Genomic DNA, 18,180 nt, shown 5'->3' on the forward strand with positions numbered 1-18,180 from the left:
CTGCTTTAAAATTTAGGATTTTGTGAAATTAAATGTATTTCTAGAGTGGACTTTTTTTATTTCGTTAAGCGTTTATTTGAAATTAATTCAAATATAAATACCAATATACAGGGTGATTCACGAGGAAAGGTACAAAATTTAGGATGTGAATTCTGAAGTCATTCTGAGTCAAAAAGTTCATATGAATATAGGTCCGTTTTCGAACGGTTACGGAGATATGGCTCTTTGATTTCAAAAAACTTCTGAGATTCCATTGTACTAACTCGCATTTAGAGACAGATAACAGACAAATTTAAATGTTATATTCACGTATGCATACATACCTAATATTCTATATGTCGGGGTCGATGTTTTCGTACATTTTCAAAGACACCTCCTCCTGCTTCAGTGCACTGTTGTGCTCGGGCATGAATCGCGCTCATCACTCGGGAGAGTTGCAAGTGGTTGTCTTTATGCTGCATCCAAAATACGGTCGATTAGCGCCTCTCTCGTTTCCCCCTTCCTTTGCTATACCAAGTCTTTCATCCTACCCCATAGACAGTAAGTACTCTTCGATATGGTACCCTTCTGTTTGGAAAGCATCGTTCATATTCAGCGACGGCACGCAAGGAACTTCCATCACACAAACCATAAACATACACAATATCGGCGTATTCTGTAGTCGAAAATTTATAAGGCATCTTGAAAAACACAACTTAACACTTCCGATAACTGTACCTGTATAACTACTGTACTGTAGGTAGTTCTGTGTCATTACATCAGACAAGGGCAGGCGATTCGACATTTGTAATGCCCCACCATCCGGTTTGTTTGTCGTATCTACATTGCTCACAATGCAGATTCCAATGTTACGTCATTCATTGCGAACTTGATCTTGTCTTATTCAGCAGCATATGGTAACGTCTGATTCACATTGGGGCGAGATGTTTTGCCAAAAAAATGCATCTAGCTCCGCCATCGTTCGAAAACGGACCTATGTTCATATGAACTTTTTCACTCAAAATGGCCTAAGATTATCGTATCCTAAATTTTTTACCTTTCCCCGTGAATCACCCTGTATAATGAAAGATAAAAGATAACACAGAAGCACAACACAGTAATAATAACAAAAAAAGAACAAAAGAAAATATATGTTCCTCTATATTAAAGTTTCAAATCATACTTAAACTATATTGAGAATATAATACAATATAGCACATGTTATATATGTTTGGTAACATCTTTTTCCAATGCCAAGCAGCAAAGGTGCAGAGCCAGTATTCCGTAATCCACGAGTGAAGCTGCTTTGGGACAGATGGCGCAATGTATGGATGCTAGCATGGGAGCGACAGCGTCGTTTGCAAGAGAAGTATTCATATCTGTTAGAACTCGAGAAAGTCAAGAACTTCAGCTGGGATGATTGGAGGAAGCGGGTAAGCACTTAGAGAAGATTGCTTTCCTATGGAATGTTTTGGTATCCTTGTCTTGTTTCTTATTTTAAAATTGTGAGATTTAGATCATTTATGATGAAATAGTTTACGTATTACTTTCGTTTTCATGAAATAACTATATAATAATGATATTTCTGAATTTTGAAGGTTTTGAATTTTATTTTTAGGACTGACTATACAGTTTTATGGATAGCATGTAGGCTAGAGTTATTTTGATATTTGCAGTAGTTGGTTATGAAGGTTCAATATAAGCACTGATTTTCAGAGGGTTTTCTAACATTCATTTCAGTTCTTGAAATTCATGAATCATAAGAAGTCTCGTCTCACGGATCTTTTCCGAAAGATGGACAAAAACAATGATGGTCTCATTCCGAGAGAAGACTTCATTGATGGAATTATGAAAACCAGTAAGTAACACATACAATAAAACTCTAATTTCATAAAACAGTGGTTCCTTATGGAGTATAATTATTCAGTGTTATTTTTGCCGTGTCATGCTCTTATAATGCTTCAGTACAATTTATTTTAATTTCTGAAGGTTTTTAGTTAGCAATATTCTTTCAGAATTATGTAACAAAATTTAATAAATGACTTGCACAAATTTAATATGAAGTAATGCAAAAAAAAAATGTTTAAATTGTTTGTAGGTTCATGTTACTTTGTAGCTAGTAAAGAAGAAATATATCCCTTTTCTTTCTTCACCCAAAAATATATATATTTTTTTTTTAATCCAATGCCACCAGGTTGTCTTTCGACATTTCTGGTCTTCTCTCCTGGCCGTGGCTTAGTTGTAACCCACTTCTGAGGTTGGGGCGCCTGGAAGGCGGAGTTACATTACCCCGATGATGTGATAGGATGATTATGATAATCACCCAAAAATATTAATTTCAACATCCTTTGTTATCATTCAATTTAAATGATTTGCACAATCAGGCCTGTTTCCATAAAAATATTCACAGAATGGATAACAGTGTGAAGTGAAGTTACATTGTAGATACTTGAAAATGTTCAGGCCGCCAGGATAGCTCAGGAAGTAGGTACATTTGCTTGCTTTTTCAGAGCTGCGCTTCAGTGTGGATTCAATTCCCACTTAGGCTGATTGTCTGGTTGGAGTTTTTCAAGGTTTTCTTCAACTGTAAGGCAATTATTATATAATTATATGGTGAAACCTCGCCTCATTTCGCCAAATACAATATCGCTATAAGCTGTTAGTTCAGCTGAGAATAAGAGAAGTGAAGTAGTTTAATAAAGTGTAATACATTAGGATGGATAATTGAAAGTGAAAGGACATGAAAGACATAGTTAAGAGCAGGTATTGAGGTCACAATTCGTCTGTGTTCGAGCTGTAAATAGTGTAAGTAAGGGAATGCTGACCCAAATACAGAAATGTGAAGAATCGGCAAGACCAAATATATACGAGGCGTGTTGTTAAAGTAAGTTCCGTTTTCAGTTATAGCTGTCGCATCACTACAATCGTTATTTTGCACATGCGTGTTTTCTTCTTCAGTCGTCAGGCAAGCTGTGCATGCAGTTTCAGAGCTTCAGTCCGTGTGTGTGGTTAGTTGTGATCAGTTGAAATGTTTAAAGTGATCGAGCACCCCGCCGACTGTGAGATGCAATCCGTTACTTGAATGTGAGGAACATCAAACCAACTGACATTCATCGTCAACTTTGTGAGGTGTATGGTGATGATGCTATTAGTGATGGAATGGTCAGGAGATGGGTTGGGAAGTTCAACGAGGGCCGCGTCTCTGTGCATGACGAGCAGCGTACCGGTCGGCCATCTTTGATCAATGACGATTTGGTGCGTGCTGTCGATGAAAAAATTCACGAGAACAGGAGGTTCACAATTTCTTCGCTTTCCTTGAATTTTTCACAAATGTCACGGAGTGTTCTCTACAAAATTGTGACAGATCGATTACGATATCGAAAATTGTGCTCACGATGGGTACCCAAGATGCTCACCGAGGAACACAAAACCAAACGAGCTTCCAGTGCATTGAGCTTTCTCACACGTTACAGTGAGCAAGGCGATGAGTTTCTTGACCATATCGTGACAAGTGACGAGACTTGGGTGTCTCACATGACACCTGAATCGAAGCAGCAGTCCATAGAATGGAGGCACACTGCATCGCCAAGGAAAAAGAAATTCAAACAAACCATGTCAACACACAAGATCATGTGCACTGTTTTTTGGGACAGAAAAGGAGTCCTACTCATCGAATTCTTGCCTCGGGATGAAACCATTAATAGAGAAACCTATTGTCAGACCTTGAAGAAGCTCCATCGCGCAATTCAGAACAAGAGACGTGGGATGCTGACCGACGGAGTTGTGTTGCTTCATGGCAATGCTCGGCCACACACAGCTTGTGACACCCAAAATCTCATCTCGAAATTTGGCTGGGAACAAATTGACCATCCCCCCTACAGCCCGGATTTGACTCCGAGTGACTTTCATCTCTTCCTGCACCTCAAGAAGTTCCTCGGTGGTCAACATTTTGATGGCGACGATGAAATGAAAACAGCAGTGCGGGAGTGGTTCGCATCGCAATTCTACAATGAGGGGATAGAAAGACTTGTGCCACTACTCGATAAATGCCTCAATAATGGTGGAGATTATGGTGAGAAGTAATGGAAGTGTGGGGAATACAATGCAACAAAAATGGTTTGTAAATATCTTCCCGTTTGCTTACTACACACTTTTGGAACTTACTTTAAGAACACGCCTCGTAGTAGTAATAGGAAGTTCTCCATTCGCCTTCTAGCTTCCAGACCGAATATATATCATAGATCATATATCGCTATAACAATTCCATTTATGCTAAATAACTCATTAGTAGTTGACACAGTGACATTAAATAACTGACTTTATAAAAGTTCATTTTTGTGACTAATGTGTTAAAAGAATATTCGTGCTTCAATCATTATATTTTCTTCTTAGAATTTGACACCAGTAGGCTAGAAATGAATGCAGTAGCCGACCTGTTTGACCGGTCAGGAGAAGGCCTTATTGACTGGAAAGAATTTATTGCTGCATTGCGGCCCGACTGGGAGGAACGAAAACCTGAGACAGAAGCTGAGAAAATCCACGATGAAGTGAAGCGACTAGTGATGCTGTGTACTTGTCGCCAGAAGTTCCGAGTCTTCCAGGTTGGAGAGGGAAAATACAGGGTGAGTGCTATAGTAATTTAAATTTCATGTCTAATATTGCATTATACAAATAATCATTTCATTTTGCACTAAACGTTTAATTTATGGTGATACAGTTTGGAGACAGTCAGAAACTGCGTTTGGTGAGAATCCTTCGCTCCACCGTGATGGTCCGTGTCGGTGGCGGATGGGTTGCATTGGATGAGTTCTTAGTGAAGAATGACCCATGTCGAGGTAAGAATTTCTGTCCATTTTTCTCGTTGAAAGATTATTTATACTTGCAGAGATATTTTAGTGTGTATGTAATTAAATATTTTAGCTTTGGCTTTTTTAGTAATGTTAGAATATGATAGATGTATATTAATCGAAATTCAGGTTTGTAGTCTGTGTCATTTAAGTAAATATAAAATTTTAATTATTTAATAGTTGATCCCCCAGTCTTAATTGGGACTTCAGTTACTGAAGGTGATCAGAGCTTAAAAGAAAACAGAGAAGTACATTAAATATGAATGTAATTTATATTATTTTCGTTTTCAAGAATTCTTATTTTTCACATTTTAAATAGCAGTTAGTAAGAATACATTTTTTAACTTATTAGCAACTCTACTGAAAGTTGACAAATGTAAACAAATCATTTGAACATAGTGACACTTTTATATGTATGTACTGGTACCGTAATGTTAACTATTTTCAAGCTAAACATTTTGGCTCCAAATTTTGAAATATTTAAAGTGTAAAGGGAAATGTGGTTGAATGATATTTCACTATTATTGAATTATGTTTTAATTAAGGCAGTTTATCTTACTCCTTCATGTCTTGGAGTAATGCTCCTACAGTATTCCAGAGTACTAATACAGTACCATACAGTATATGGAGTTTATTGCTAGTTGGACATGAGACTCAATATTCCAAACATCAAATACTTCTTATCTCAAAGTTTACATACAGTATAAAGGGCCTATATTCTTAACCCTTAGAAGCCGAAAGACTTATACCACTATTGCACGCAAATGTGTAACTCTTAACCAGGAGTTCGTATACCTGCATAATCGGGTAAATTCATGTTGGGTTCGTTAGCCGAGTGGTTTAAGGCGCACAAGATATGTCTGGCCAGCATATCGTGCCTAAAGGTACGGTCACACGTCACTACTTTTGCAGGGATGCAGTACAAAAAACTGCGCAACTCTCGTACTGCGACGTGTGAACAACGGTGCAACCCGAAAAGTAACGGCTGCCGAACCTGTTGCTCGCTACTTTTTCATGCTGTGCGCAGCTTAAAAGTAGCGATGTGTGAACAGGGTTCTCAGGGTTGCAGCATTTTTGATATCGGTTTTGTTGAAACTTTTGCTGTGGTTGCGACCAGTGTTGCCACCCAAATGTGCCAATGATACTGTTATTGTTTGGATGTATTTTAATGTTAGATGTGATGAAAATAAATTATTTGTAACAGTTATTAAATGCACAACACAGTCTGAGCATATTTGCTGACGATATAATTCACTTTTTTAATTTTCTGTAGCGTAGTTTCAAACAGGAGGGTTGCCAACATTGATTACGTGAATATGCTGTTGGTTATCATTTAAGTATATAGGCGTTTTTAGAAGCTTTATAGTAAAAATAATGCCAATTTCTGAATACTAGTTAGGACAGAAAAGCAAATAATAGATAATTAAGCTTTTGCATGAGTTTCTTAATAATGCGAACATAACCACAAAAGTATATTGAGAAGTCAACACAGAGATCGCAACCTCCAGTTGCAACTTTTGCAGCACTCGGGTTGCGCAGCACGAAAAGTAGCGTGCAGCACGCTGCTTTTGGCTTATGTGTGAACACGATACGCAACTTTTGCAGCTGCAGTAGAAAAGTTGCGCAGCAAAAGTAGCGACGTGTGACCGTACCTTAAGATCGCAGGTTCGCATCCCTGCCACTGCAGTCAATTGAGCCTGTGGTAAAGGATAGGGAGGGCCCAGGTAAAACAAACGGTGTAATAGTATTCATGGAAGCTGACGGGGTTTCAGTTGACTGCAGTTGAAATGGTTTTTCTCCTTCTTTAAGAAAAAAAAAATTACAAAAAAAATTTTTTTAATTTTTTTTTATCAAGTACAATGTCCTTAATAGGCCTATTATATAAAATTAAAGACTATCAACGTATTTTATATATAACATATCAATCGTCTAGTTCAAAAGTGCGACAACTCAAAAAAACAAGTTTTGAGATATCTTCAGTTGAAAGTTTCAAATAAATCACTTAGAAAGGAACAGAGTTCTGATTCATAACCACGACAATTAGAAATGAGTCAGTATTCAGGACGAGTTTATCACAATCTTCCAGTTCATTATTAATAGATTTCGAAATGTACTAATAATGAATTAGTAAAGTCCATAGTTATAATTATTTCTAAAGCATTTTATTTAGTTTTTTTTTTTTTTTTCTTTTTGGTTGTAAATATGACTTATCTCAATACTGAATCGGAAAGAGCTCTGAAGTACGAGGTCTGTCTAAAAAGTATCCGACCTTTAGCCAGAAAAAATATTTCAAATACCTGACGGGGTTGGGACCCTAATCCCCTTCAAAGTAGGCCCCTTGTGCTTGCACACACTTAGCCCACGGATCCTTCCACTGGCGGAAACACCTCTGGAAGTCTTCTTTTGGAATGGTGTTCAGCTCCGTCGTCGCATTCCGCATTATCTCTTCTCTACTCTCAAAATGGGATCCTTTCAGTGGTGTCTTCAATTTTGGAAACAACCAGAAGTCGCAAGGAGCCAGGTCTGGAGAGTAGGGAGGTTGGTGAACGGTTGTAATTCCATGTTGGGCCAAGAAAGTGTGTATCAATTGGGATGAATGTGCGGGGGCGTTGTCGTGATGCAAGTGCCAGTTGTTCGCCGTCCACATGTCTGGTCTTTTGCGCCGAACTGCATCACGGAGTCGCCGGAGAACATCGTGATAGTACTCCTTTGTCACCATTTGTCCTTCCGGTGCATATTCGTGATGCACAATTCCACGGACATCAAAGAAAACAGTCAGCATCACCTTGATTTTGCTTCGCACCTGCCGCGCTTTCTTCGGCCTTGGAGACTCGGGATGCTTCCATTGCGACGACTGTCTTTTTGTTCCTGGGTCGTACCCGTACACCCATGACTCATCTCCAGTTATCACGATGTTCAGAAACCCAGGATCAGTGTTGGCGGTGTCCAGAAGGTCCTGTGCAACGTCACGACGGAGGTCCTTTTGTTCCGGGGACAACAACTTGGGCAAGAATTTCGCAGCCACTCGGTTCATGTTCAAATCATCACGCAAAATTGCATGTGCAGAATCTTTACTCACTCCAACCTCTTCGGCAATCTCCCGCACGGTCAAACGACGATCTGCCATCACCAAATTTCGCACCCTCTCAACAACAGCTGCACTCCGAGCAGTTTGGGGCCTGCCACAACGCTGCTCACTCTCCGCTGATGTGCGGCCATCTTTGAATCGGTTGAACCACTCCTTAATTTGTGTTACACCCATCGCATCTTCCCCAAACACCTGCTGAATCTTACGAATTGTTTGACTTTGAGAATCACCAAGCTTTTGACAAAATTTGATGCAGTATCTTTGCTCAATTCGTTCAGTCATCTTGCGAGAAAACTAAATCCGACAAACACCTAGAACAGCACCTTACTTGGCGACCACCAGCCAGTGACTGGCACAAGCGAATGCGGTGAAAAAATTCAAGCATGCGCATTACAGTTCCTCCTTCCACCATGCACAGTGGCGCCGCCTTAGAATCACAACTTTACGCGGGAAAAATTAAGGTCGGATACTTTTTAGACAGGCCTCGTATAAATAACTAAAAAATGGAAATTTTTTAGTTGTCTCACTTTTAAACTGGACGATCGATATTATGTCACGTCATGACCACAATACTGGCTGACCACTATAATGGACACAAGGCTCCTAAGGGTTAATTGTTTTCCTACCATGCAAGAGAGTCAGAGAAGCTATTTTAGTAGGTAAAAGAGGATATTATAAATAATTATTCTGAACATAAGGCTAATGGGTTAAGAAAGTAAATTAGTTATTGTTCAGAGTTACATATGATATTTTTCAGTCTTTTTACGTGAATTTGGATATAACTTCGACTTTTTGTTATGTTAATAATTGAAATCTAATGTTGACTGCTTAGAATTCTTCCCGAAGACATCTCACTGAGGTAATGATAGATAACCCTTTAAGGACATGGTTATGTGTAGTAGGTTTGATCATCTCTTTGACTATTATTAGTAAAGTTTCATTAACATACTTCTAACAGTCATCAACAAAGTTATTAAAGTTATACCATAACACAATTCACTTTTTCTGTTCATGAAGTGCGAGATAACAGTGAATGTGTTAAGGATTTTGTGTTCCTTGAAGGGTTATATTATTAATTAATAATATTATCTTTTTAACGAATAGAGAAGCACCATATTCACAAGCTTATTCACATACTGCACTTTTTCTTAGTTTCATTCTGCAAGCAGTTGCTTTTTCCACCTCAAGATCACACGAAATAAGCTTGTTACTAGATCCTGAATTTATATATGCACAGATATTTACTTAAATATGAACTATAAAATATGAAATTACAATTAAAATATTTACAGTAGAATGAATTTGCTTTATTCCATGCTATTACAACTTGTAATAAAAGTTATTCCACTTCTGTTTTTCTAATAAAAGTTATTCCACCTCTGTTTTTCTCTAAAAAACTTACTTCTGTTACTGAATAATGTTTCATTCATTGAAACTCTTTCTATATCGCAAGACATTATTGATGCCCACAAATTACAGAAATGGAAATACTAAACATTTACTGTTTTTCTCTTGGTAGCCATTACCGTGAAAATATTTTGTGTCGAATTATGTGTTTATGTATATAATCAGAAAACATGCCAAATTTTCGACTAAGACATAAACTTTAAAGAATATGATTTTAACATAATATGGGAGGTTCTAAAATGTTCGCTTTTATTTTAATGATAATAGACCGGATAGGGCCTAAGCGAGAATTAAGTTCATTTGAGGAAATTACTTGGCTTTCATAATAATGAAGATAGGTGATGATGGGTGAACATTGAGTAGCCTACGTATTTTACATAATAATTGTAGTAGTACTGACAAGAAAGGTGTGCTTTTTAAAATGTACATCACTTTTTCTCCCTTGTAATGCTCATTTCTGTTGTTATAAATAAAATCATCATTTCCAAACTGAAGATTTTTTCTGTCTCTATATATTTATTAATAATTAATTAATTTGTTCACGTAACGTAAAATTACAATCAGAAGTTGAATGAACTTACAATTTTTAATTCAGAAGTTACACAAAGAAGTATTCTTATTCCACGTTTACATGAACGTCACTTGTTTTGGACTAAAGATTGTTTCACATTTGTATCAAATATTTGTCCCCAGTAGTTAGTCAATACCCAGTATTGTATATACAGGATGGAAGTGTAATAACCCTGCAGATTTTCAAAGCGTATAGCGCATGTTGTATGTAACCAAAAAAGTATAATACTGTATTGGTAGAAAGTTCATAGTTTTCTCAGAAAAAAAAAAAATGTTTTTTCCCTCTTTTTTTTTTTGGGGAACTATTGCGAGTAGGATTGTGACTCTTGTCAATATCGATAGAAAATCGAATAATCATTTATCACTCTGGTGTATTTCAATAGTGTGGACAGTTTTCGTGTAAATTTAATTTAAAAACCACTAATTTCAAGCAACTGAATGCTGTAAACAGATAACAATGTCGTAGTACAAGAGGGAACTCGTGTACAGAGACAGACCTGAGTTCGTTGACCTCTTACATCATTACTATAGTCCCAACGCTGTTATTTCCGGCGTGACTCCGCCACTTTGCTTACGTCTTAGAAAATGAAGGCTCTATAAAGTCTAGGTAGGTAGTATCGTTCGCCATTTTTGTTCTTACATTGCCGAGCTACCAGACGAGGAATCTAGTTGCCACACCGTTAAACATTATCATGTCGTAGCTCCTATGATAATAAATCAAACGGAATGTAATTCAGCAAATAATTGAGCGGCAAGTAACGTCTTCATGTGCTTTCTGCGAACGCCAACGAAAGAGCTAAAATGGCGGGCGATTATATTAAGTATTTATCGAGCCTTAAGAAATGAATCAGCGAATCACAAGACGCACATGTTTAAATGTAGCCGACCTGCAACGTGATTGGCTGCCGGAAATTAGAGCGACGGCACTATAGATGAAAGATTACTGTGTTAGCAGCAATGTTGCCAGACTGCTGAAACTTCCAACTTACCGTATTTACCCGTGTAATAGACGCACTTTTATTTTTCAATTTTTATAACAAAAAACTAGGGTACGTCCTTTACATGAGGAAAAAATTATAGTGAAAAGAAAGAAAAAACACGTATTAAAGGTGCGCCAGCTAGAACACTGAAATAATCGATCGAATATGTAACAATATATGGGCAGCGACTAATTTATGTATATATCGATTGCGTCGCACTTAATACAATAGTTAGCAGCAGTTGTATAAACAGATAATAACTTGTAACAATGAATACAACGACAATAAGACAAGACACTTTATTATTATTAACACTAGCCTTACTCATTCACTATCAGGTTCAACACCACTTCAGATGTCCTAAGAATACTGGATTGTTAATTGGAGAGTATCTATATTTTGCGCACGTAAAAAAAAAAAGAACCAATCGCAATTGCAGTGGTACCATGCATTGTTGTTTAAAAGCTTGAATTTAAACATATGCAATGCGTCCAATCTTACGACTTTCGATATTATTAAGACGATCTTTGTTTAAAATGAGATGCGTCTATTACGCGGGAATTTTTTTTAACGCGAAAAATTGGGGTGCGTCCATTATGCGGGAGTGTTCATTATGCGGATAAATACGGTCATTTTCTAGTTAAATGTGCATTTAATCACAAATCATACTGGTAATGTAGGTTTTCTATTCCTTTAAGTGTGCCTTATCGCCCCTTTCAATCTGCAGGGTTATTTCACTTCTATGATTATAAGGGGGAAGTTTTGACATTGCAAGTTACAGTCGTGAGTTCGAGTCCTACATAGGGTATGGATGTTTGCTCATTGTCATAGTGATGTCTTGCGTTGTCTTAGTTGGAGGCCTGTCATTGTATTAATTCCCATATCACGAAGTTATACTGTGTGTTCTTTTAATGTCAGAGAGGAGGGGAAATAAATAATGAATGTAGGGTAAAATCCCTCGATAATGTGAATCCTCTGTGGATATCAGTGTTGTTAGTATACTTTCAAATAAACCTCTTGGTCGATGCTAAATGTTATGAGTACATAGTATACTTCCAGGTAATTTATAAATTACATCTGGACTGACTTATTCAGCCACATTTCTGTCATGATATTGCTGTTTGTTTAATTATCTTTCCATGTACATTACTATCAAAAGTGTCGCTAGGTTACTCTTTTCTTAATTTTAAACCATAAAAAAATATATATAGTAAATAGAAATATAAATGTTTGCTATCAGATTGAAGAATACAAAATACGACATCTCCAAAACATTTAATATTACCATTATATCGAAATAATGTAAAGGGTGCGGCAAAACATCCTCCCTAATTTAAAGTTTAAATAAAGAACAGATTGATCAAAATAAGGAAACTGTATTAATATGAACTGTATCTAAACAGTGGGAAATTTGTGTTTACATGCGTTGCCATAGCGATATCAAATGACATACGCAAAACAACAAGAATTGAATAGGACATTGAATACACGGAATTGACATTCAATTAGTGCAAATTGTAATCTGTAACGAATTCCAACCATGCCGTGGACGGGTGAAGAACGTGCTTACACTGTGGTATCGTTTCTGGTAAGTGGTAATTCCGTTGTTGCTGCTCAGATGTTTCCCGGACGCTTAATTTCTTCACGTGGCGACGTCCCCTGGCCAGCACGATCACCAGACCTTGCACTCTGCGATTTTTTTCTATGGGGGCATCTTAAGGCTGAGGTGTTCAAACATTGGCCGAGGACTTTGCCAGACCTAAGAAATGCAATACAGGAAGAAATTGGTCTTATTCCTCAAGAAATGTTAGTTAGAGTGATGCAGAATTTCAGAAGTCGCATTCAACAAGGTATTGATAGTGAAGGACACCATTTGAGAGACACGTTATTCAAAAATGAAAAATTCCCACTGTTAAAATACCATTCATATTAATAAAGTTTCCTTATTTTGATCCATCTGTTTTTTATTTAGATTTTAAATTAGGGAGGATGTTTTGCCGCACCCTTTATTTCATATGTTTGGAATTAATGATATGGCTATACAGTTGTTATTGGTAATTCTGATTTTTTAAAATATACGTTTCCTTCAGAACATAAGGATCAAAGTTTTGAATTCGAAAATGAGAATTTGACGATTGTGCAGTTTTAGCTTTAACACTTTCTGGTAGCATACATCAAGTTACTGATTTTAATATTTTTCATTGCTAATTTCAGCGATACATTTTATGTGCAGTAATATGTCGTTTATTTATTTTCTATCTGCATCTTAATTGAGATGTCATAATGACTTAATTGTTGACAAATGATTTCAGTTTATTTTTCTGTTTTATAATAATTTACAGTTACTTTAATTTTATATTTGAATTTGGTTATGTTAGATTAAAATTTAGTTTACATTAGAGGACAATCAATATTGGTGAGTTTTCTACAGTAAGAATTGTGGGAAAGTTTTGAATGCAGTATGTCTTATCTGTTCGTGTTCATGCAGCAGTTGAAAGTTGACTACATGGGGGATTCATTTTTTTTTATTTAACGTGAAGTTTAAATATATGTGAAATGAAGTTTATGTTGGGTGTGATATGGCACACTAACGAATAGCAACACTCTATTTCTAACAATCACTATACTAAATCCACAGTATATGCCCAATTGAAGCACAACTCCTGAGGTAACAAATTTAAAGTCTTGAGCTTGTGGCTTTGGTAATTTTTTTTCTTGTTTGTATCGGTTGGTGGTGATAAATATAATTGCAGCTCATTGTTTGTGAGGAAGCATGGAAATTGGTAAATCGAATGAACTACTTAACTCATGTATATCGAAAATTAACACTTCCAGTAATGTAGTTTTTTATATGTTTGCATATATAATTAATTCTACTTACTTAGTACTTTGTTTTGATGGAAATAAATTCGTTTTAAAAGTTAATAACCATAAAATACAGAATAAATGTGGGAAATGCCTGTTATTATTCGGTTGAGAAGTTTTTATCATCCAGTCTGCTGTCAAAAAATCTGAAAGTTAGAATTTATAAAACAGTTATATTACCGGATGTTCTGTATGGTTGTGAAACTTGGACTGTCACTTTCAGAGAGGAACATAGGTTAAGGGTGTTTGAGAATAAAGTGCATAGGAAAATATTTGGGGCTAAGAGGGATGAAGTTACAAGAGAATGGAGAAAGTTACACAACACTGAACTGCACGCATTATATTCTTCATCTGACATAATTAGGAACATTAAATCCAGACATTTGAGATGGGCAGGGCATGTAGCACGTATGAGCGAATCCAGAAATGCATATAGAGTGTTAGTTGGGAGGCCGGAGGGAAAAAGACCTTTGGGGAGGCCGAGACATAGATGTGAAGATAATATTAAAATGGATTTGAGGGAGGTGGGATATGATGATAGAGACTGGATTAATCTTGCTCAGGATAGGGACCGATGGTGGGCTTATGTGAGGGCGGCAATGAACCTCCGGGTTCCTTAAAAGCCAGTAAGTAAGTAAGTTTTTTCATTCTTGAACTTCATTCCTTAGAAATAACGGAAAATATTTGCATCACTTCAGGTTATTTTACAAAATCAAGTTTTGTGAAGTTGTTACATTTAATTGTGAAAGTAATAAAAAATACATTGATTGAATGAGTTAAACTACAATTTATTAGGTGCTGTATTTATTTAGTTCACTCCATTATATTCAGAATGGTAAGAGAAAGAAAAAAGAGTAGTGTAACATATCCATTTTCCCATAATTTCACTTAAAATATTAAATACTTATATTCGGAATTTTCGTCATATTTATTACTGTAATATCTATTTTTAATAGCAAAGAACTGTTAAGCAAGTGCTTGCCCAAGTCAACCTGGGATTTTGAAGATCTAAAATTCTAACTCAGTTTTGAAAATTATGAAATATGTTTTATAAACTACACAATATTCTTGCATTTTGTAATATTTCTAGCGAAAATCACAATGTGATGCATAATATTTCTGTTTTCAGTTTTTATGGTCTATTAATGTTATGCTAATTTAATCTAAAATGAGATATACAGTAGGCTACATAACAGAAAATCATTATAAAATTTGTCATTATTTGGAGTTCTGTTTTATTCCTGGCATGTTTTTCAAGGGCTTTTGTTGAGAGAAGGTTAGTTATACTAAATTAAATGCTTAACCATAGCCTACTGTAAATTCTCCTTTCTTTCTCGAAAGCTCATTCTAAATTTTTATAGTAAAATGACAGTAGAAGTTCTACATTTACAGAATTGTACCGAATTATATATTAAATAAATGCAAAAATAATGTTTTGAGTATTTTTGTAGAAAATGAAAATTTAATTTATAAGATGGATACCGGTATATTAAAAGTGAGGTTAGTGCTAAGGTATGTTGCTAAAATTTTGCTCAATTTCCATGCTTCTTTATCACTAGTAGTAACGTTGTAGAGCTGTTGATTAATCCTTTTTATAATCATGTAGAATTTTAGAAAAATAGAAACATTAACAGTATTTTTCTCTCATTTCTTTCCTCTCTGCTGCTTTAACCACACTCGTGAAAACACTAACAATCCTTGCTCCTCTCCACCTATCTTCATCTCATTTTCAACAAATCTCTCTTAAATCCATCACTATTCATATTAATTGGATTTGGTACTTGTCACCACTCAATTTATAATTTTGCATAATTTTCTTGAAATTGTGTTGTTTTGGTTGTGGCACTTAAGTGGTTTTACTTCCAATACCTGACCCCAATAAGCCAGAGGAACATGAGCCATGGTGCCCTTTGGGCCTTGTGGCATTGCAGTGTAAGAACAATATATCTTAAATGCATGTCTTGATGTGTGGAATTTTTGTTCGCATTTTTCTACGTAATCAGCATGAAGTCAGTTTGTTCTGCTTGATCCATTAAATCAATATGATTGACAGAAGAAAGTAGAAAATGGTGGTCAAACAATTATGTTATACCTATTACAATAGTAATATGCGTTACAAGAGCGGTATGTTGAAGTTTTCATGTTCGAGGAAAAGTTTGAAAAAGTGAAACGTAGTTGAGCTTTTTTAATTTCCGAGAATTAAAAGAAAACATACCGCTCGTGTATCATACATTATTTTGTGCGAAGATCGTTTATTACATACCTGAAAGAGGAATTTCTAATTAGTTGCAATGAAATCTCCATCTTGGTTTCTGTTCAATGACGGCAAATTAGCAAAACAAAAATATCTATCTTCAACATTGTTGCTTTAAAATGTTTTCTGTGTTTACTATACTCCTGCAGGCCGTGATATACGTGTGTCTTTTTTTCCCCCAGTCTATAAATGCGAACTTAAAACAAACGGTAAGGTTATGTAATGATTTATTTTTCATTTTAATATTTTAACAATATTATTTATATAACATATTGCAGTAATAACATCGGCATCTGGAATCTTGTTGATTTTTTCACGGCTTCCTTAATGTTACTTGCATCATAAATGCAGTAACTTTAGTGGAGTTGTAGAGTTTACGTAATTTTTTCAAATATTTAAAAACAATAATTAGCAGTGCAATTTAGGTGAAATTGCAGTGGTAAGTTTCCAATTTATAATTATTACTATATTGAACGTCTCTAAAAATAATATGTTAAAAGCCTAAAGCAGTAAAATCAATATGTCACTTAAGCGGTAAGAAGAGGGAAATTGTTATGTGTGTTAGGTTGGGAATACTGAATGTGGAATTTTAGACTTTCCGCGGATTGGTTTTGTGCGGAAACCAAGGAAATATGCACGATCTCGCACAAAATAATTATTTTAATATATATCACAACATTAAATATGTCAAATTCAAAGGAATTGTCATTTAAAATTTAATGTTTCTTATCTTAAATGTGTAAGATCTCACAGCCATGGCAGATTCGAATAATAGCAATTTTATCTCAGTTTTAAAAAGTTTCTTATTCTCTGTTTCTTATGTAGTCCTCTGAATTATTGACATTATACATGCTAATAACAAAAGTAGTATTAAAATTATCAGATGCATATTAATTACCTTTCGCCTGGAATAGCAATATTGAATAATTTATAATGTATTGAATTTGTAGATTGCATGACGACTAATCTTTTTTGCAGTAATTATATTAAATTTTGTACGTTATTGACGTTTTAAGAACAGGACAATGCATTGAATATCATTCAAAGAGCGACTGAAATATTTAATTCAGTTTTGAGCTCATGCAAGCTTATAGTTTCTAAATACAGTCAACTCTAGTTATAGTGAACCTCTGCGGACCAGCATATTTCGTTCACTATATCCGAGGTTCACTAAAACCGAAGTGTTTGTTTCTGTATTACTGATCTTGCTATATATACAGTATTAATGTCTGCTTGGAACAGACCACGTTCAATATCAGTATTAATGTTCGCTTTATCTTCCAACTTAAACAATTTATGCTTCGACATCCTGATGTTCACAGTTCGAAACTTGAATCTAATCTGACCATGTAGGTAGTAGGCACTGACCGATTTCGCACCTCATCCCACTAGAGATTTGCTATTGTGTACTCGGCCTTGGAATTTCCCTGGGTTCACTTTTACAAAGATAATATATTCGTATCGTAACATGCTTAAAGGCTGGTTCACAATAAACCGGGAACGAGAACCAGAACGAAAACGAGAAGCAGAGGACGTCAATATAAAAATTTTTGATTCACAATAAACCGAGAATGTAGACGACTATGCATATCGATATGTATGTCAGTAACGATATATAAAGTCGATATTACGCATTCTGATGTTATTTGTGTATAATTGACCAATGGCGTTCTCTCAGGAGTACAAGGCAGCGAAAATAAACACAGGTTAACCAACTTTGAAAATTCAACTGAAACATTTCATTAAATACGGTACTATAAATATGCCCATGCATCTTTATTATCACAACCTATTTTAAGTCTATCATAACGTAAAATAATTAGAGAAGAAACATTTGTAATAGAACAAAAATGAACACAACAGTAGTTATTGAATTGAAGCATGAATATGTAGTGTGTAATACAACCAATACAGTAATAAAATATGATTCGCTTCCGATCGGTGTTCAAAGATGCAGCTATTGAAAGCCACGTATTCTCCGTCATTTTCTCATCTTTATACGATGCGCGCTGCTTATCGTAAATGCGAGGATTTTCCTCAACACTCAATATTAGAATCTCATCATGCTCCATGATGCACAGCACAGAACAAAATAATGCATAGGTTATGTCACGGTCTTCTTGCTGCAAAATATACGACGACAAAATAGCTTTTACATGGCAATAGAATGGATCTAGTGGGCTGTGATCG

The 18,180-nt window shown here is 35.7% G+C and overlaps 1 protein-coding gene across 1 annotated transcript in view; it reads left to right on the forward strand.

The window, feature by feature from the left end:
• shot (dystonin-like protein short stop) overlaps nucleotides 1–18,180 on the forward strand; it is a gene marked incomplete at its 5' end in the record, with an annotated part of 408,663 nt that overhangs the window by 343,507 nt on the left and 46,976 nt on the right. Inside the window, 4 exon segments of the mRNA XM_069827013.1 lie at nucleotides 1,241–1,412; nucleotides 1,720–1,837; nucleotides 4,372–4,601; nucleotides 4,697–4,814. Coding sequence (XP_069683114.1) covers nucleotides 1,241–1,412; nucleotides 1,720–1,837; nucleotides 4,372–4,601; nucleotides 4,697–4,814 — 638 coding nt within the window.

The sequence above is a fragment of the Periplaneta americana genome, chromosome 5, assembly GCF_040183065.1.
Source record: "Periplaneta americana isolate PAMFEO1 chromosome 5, P.americana_PAMFEO1_priV1, whole genome shotgun sequence".
In the NCBI taxonomy this organism is placed as follows: Eukaryota; Metazoa; Arthropoda; class Insecta; order Blattodea; family Blattidae; genus Periplaneta; species Periplaneta americana.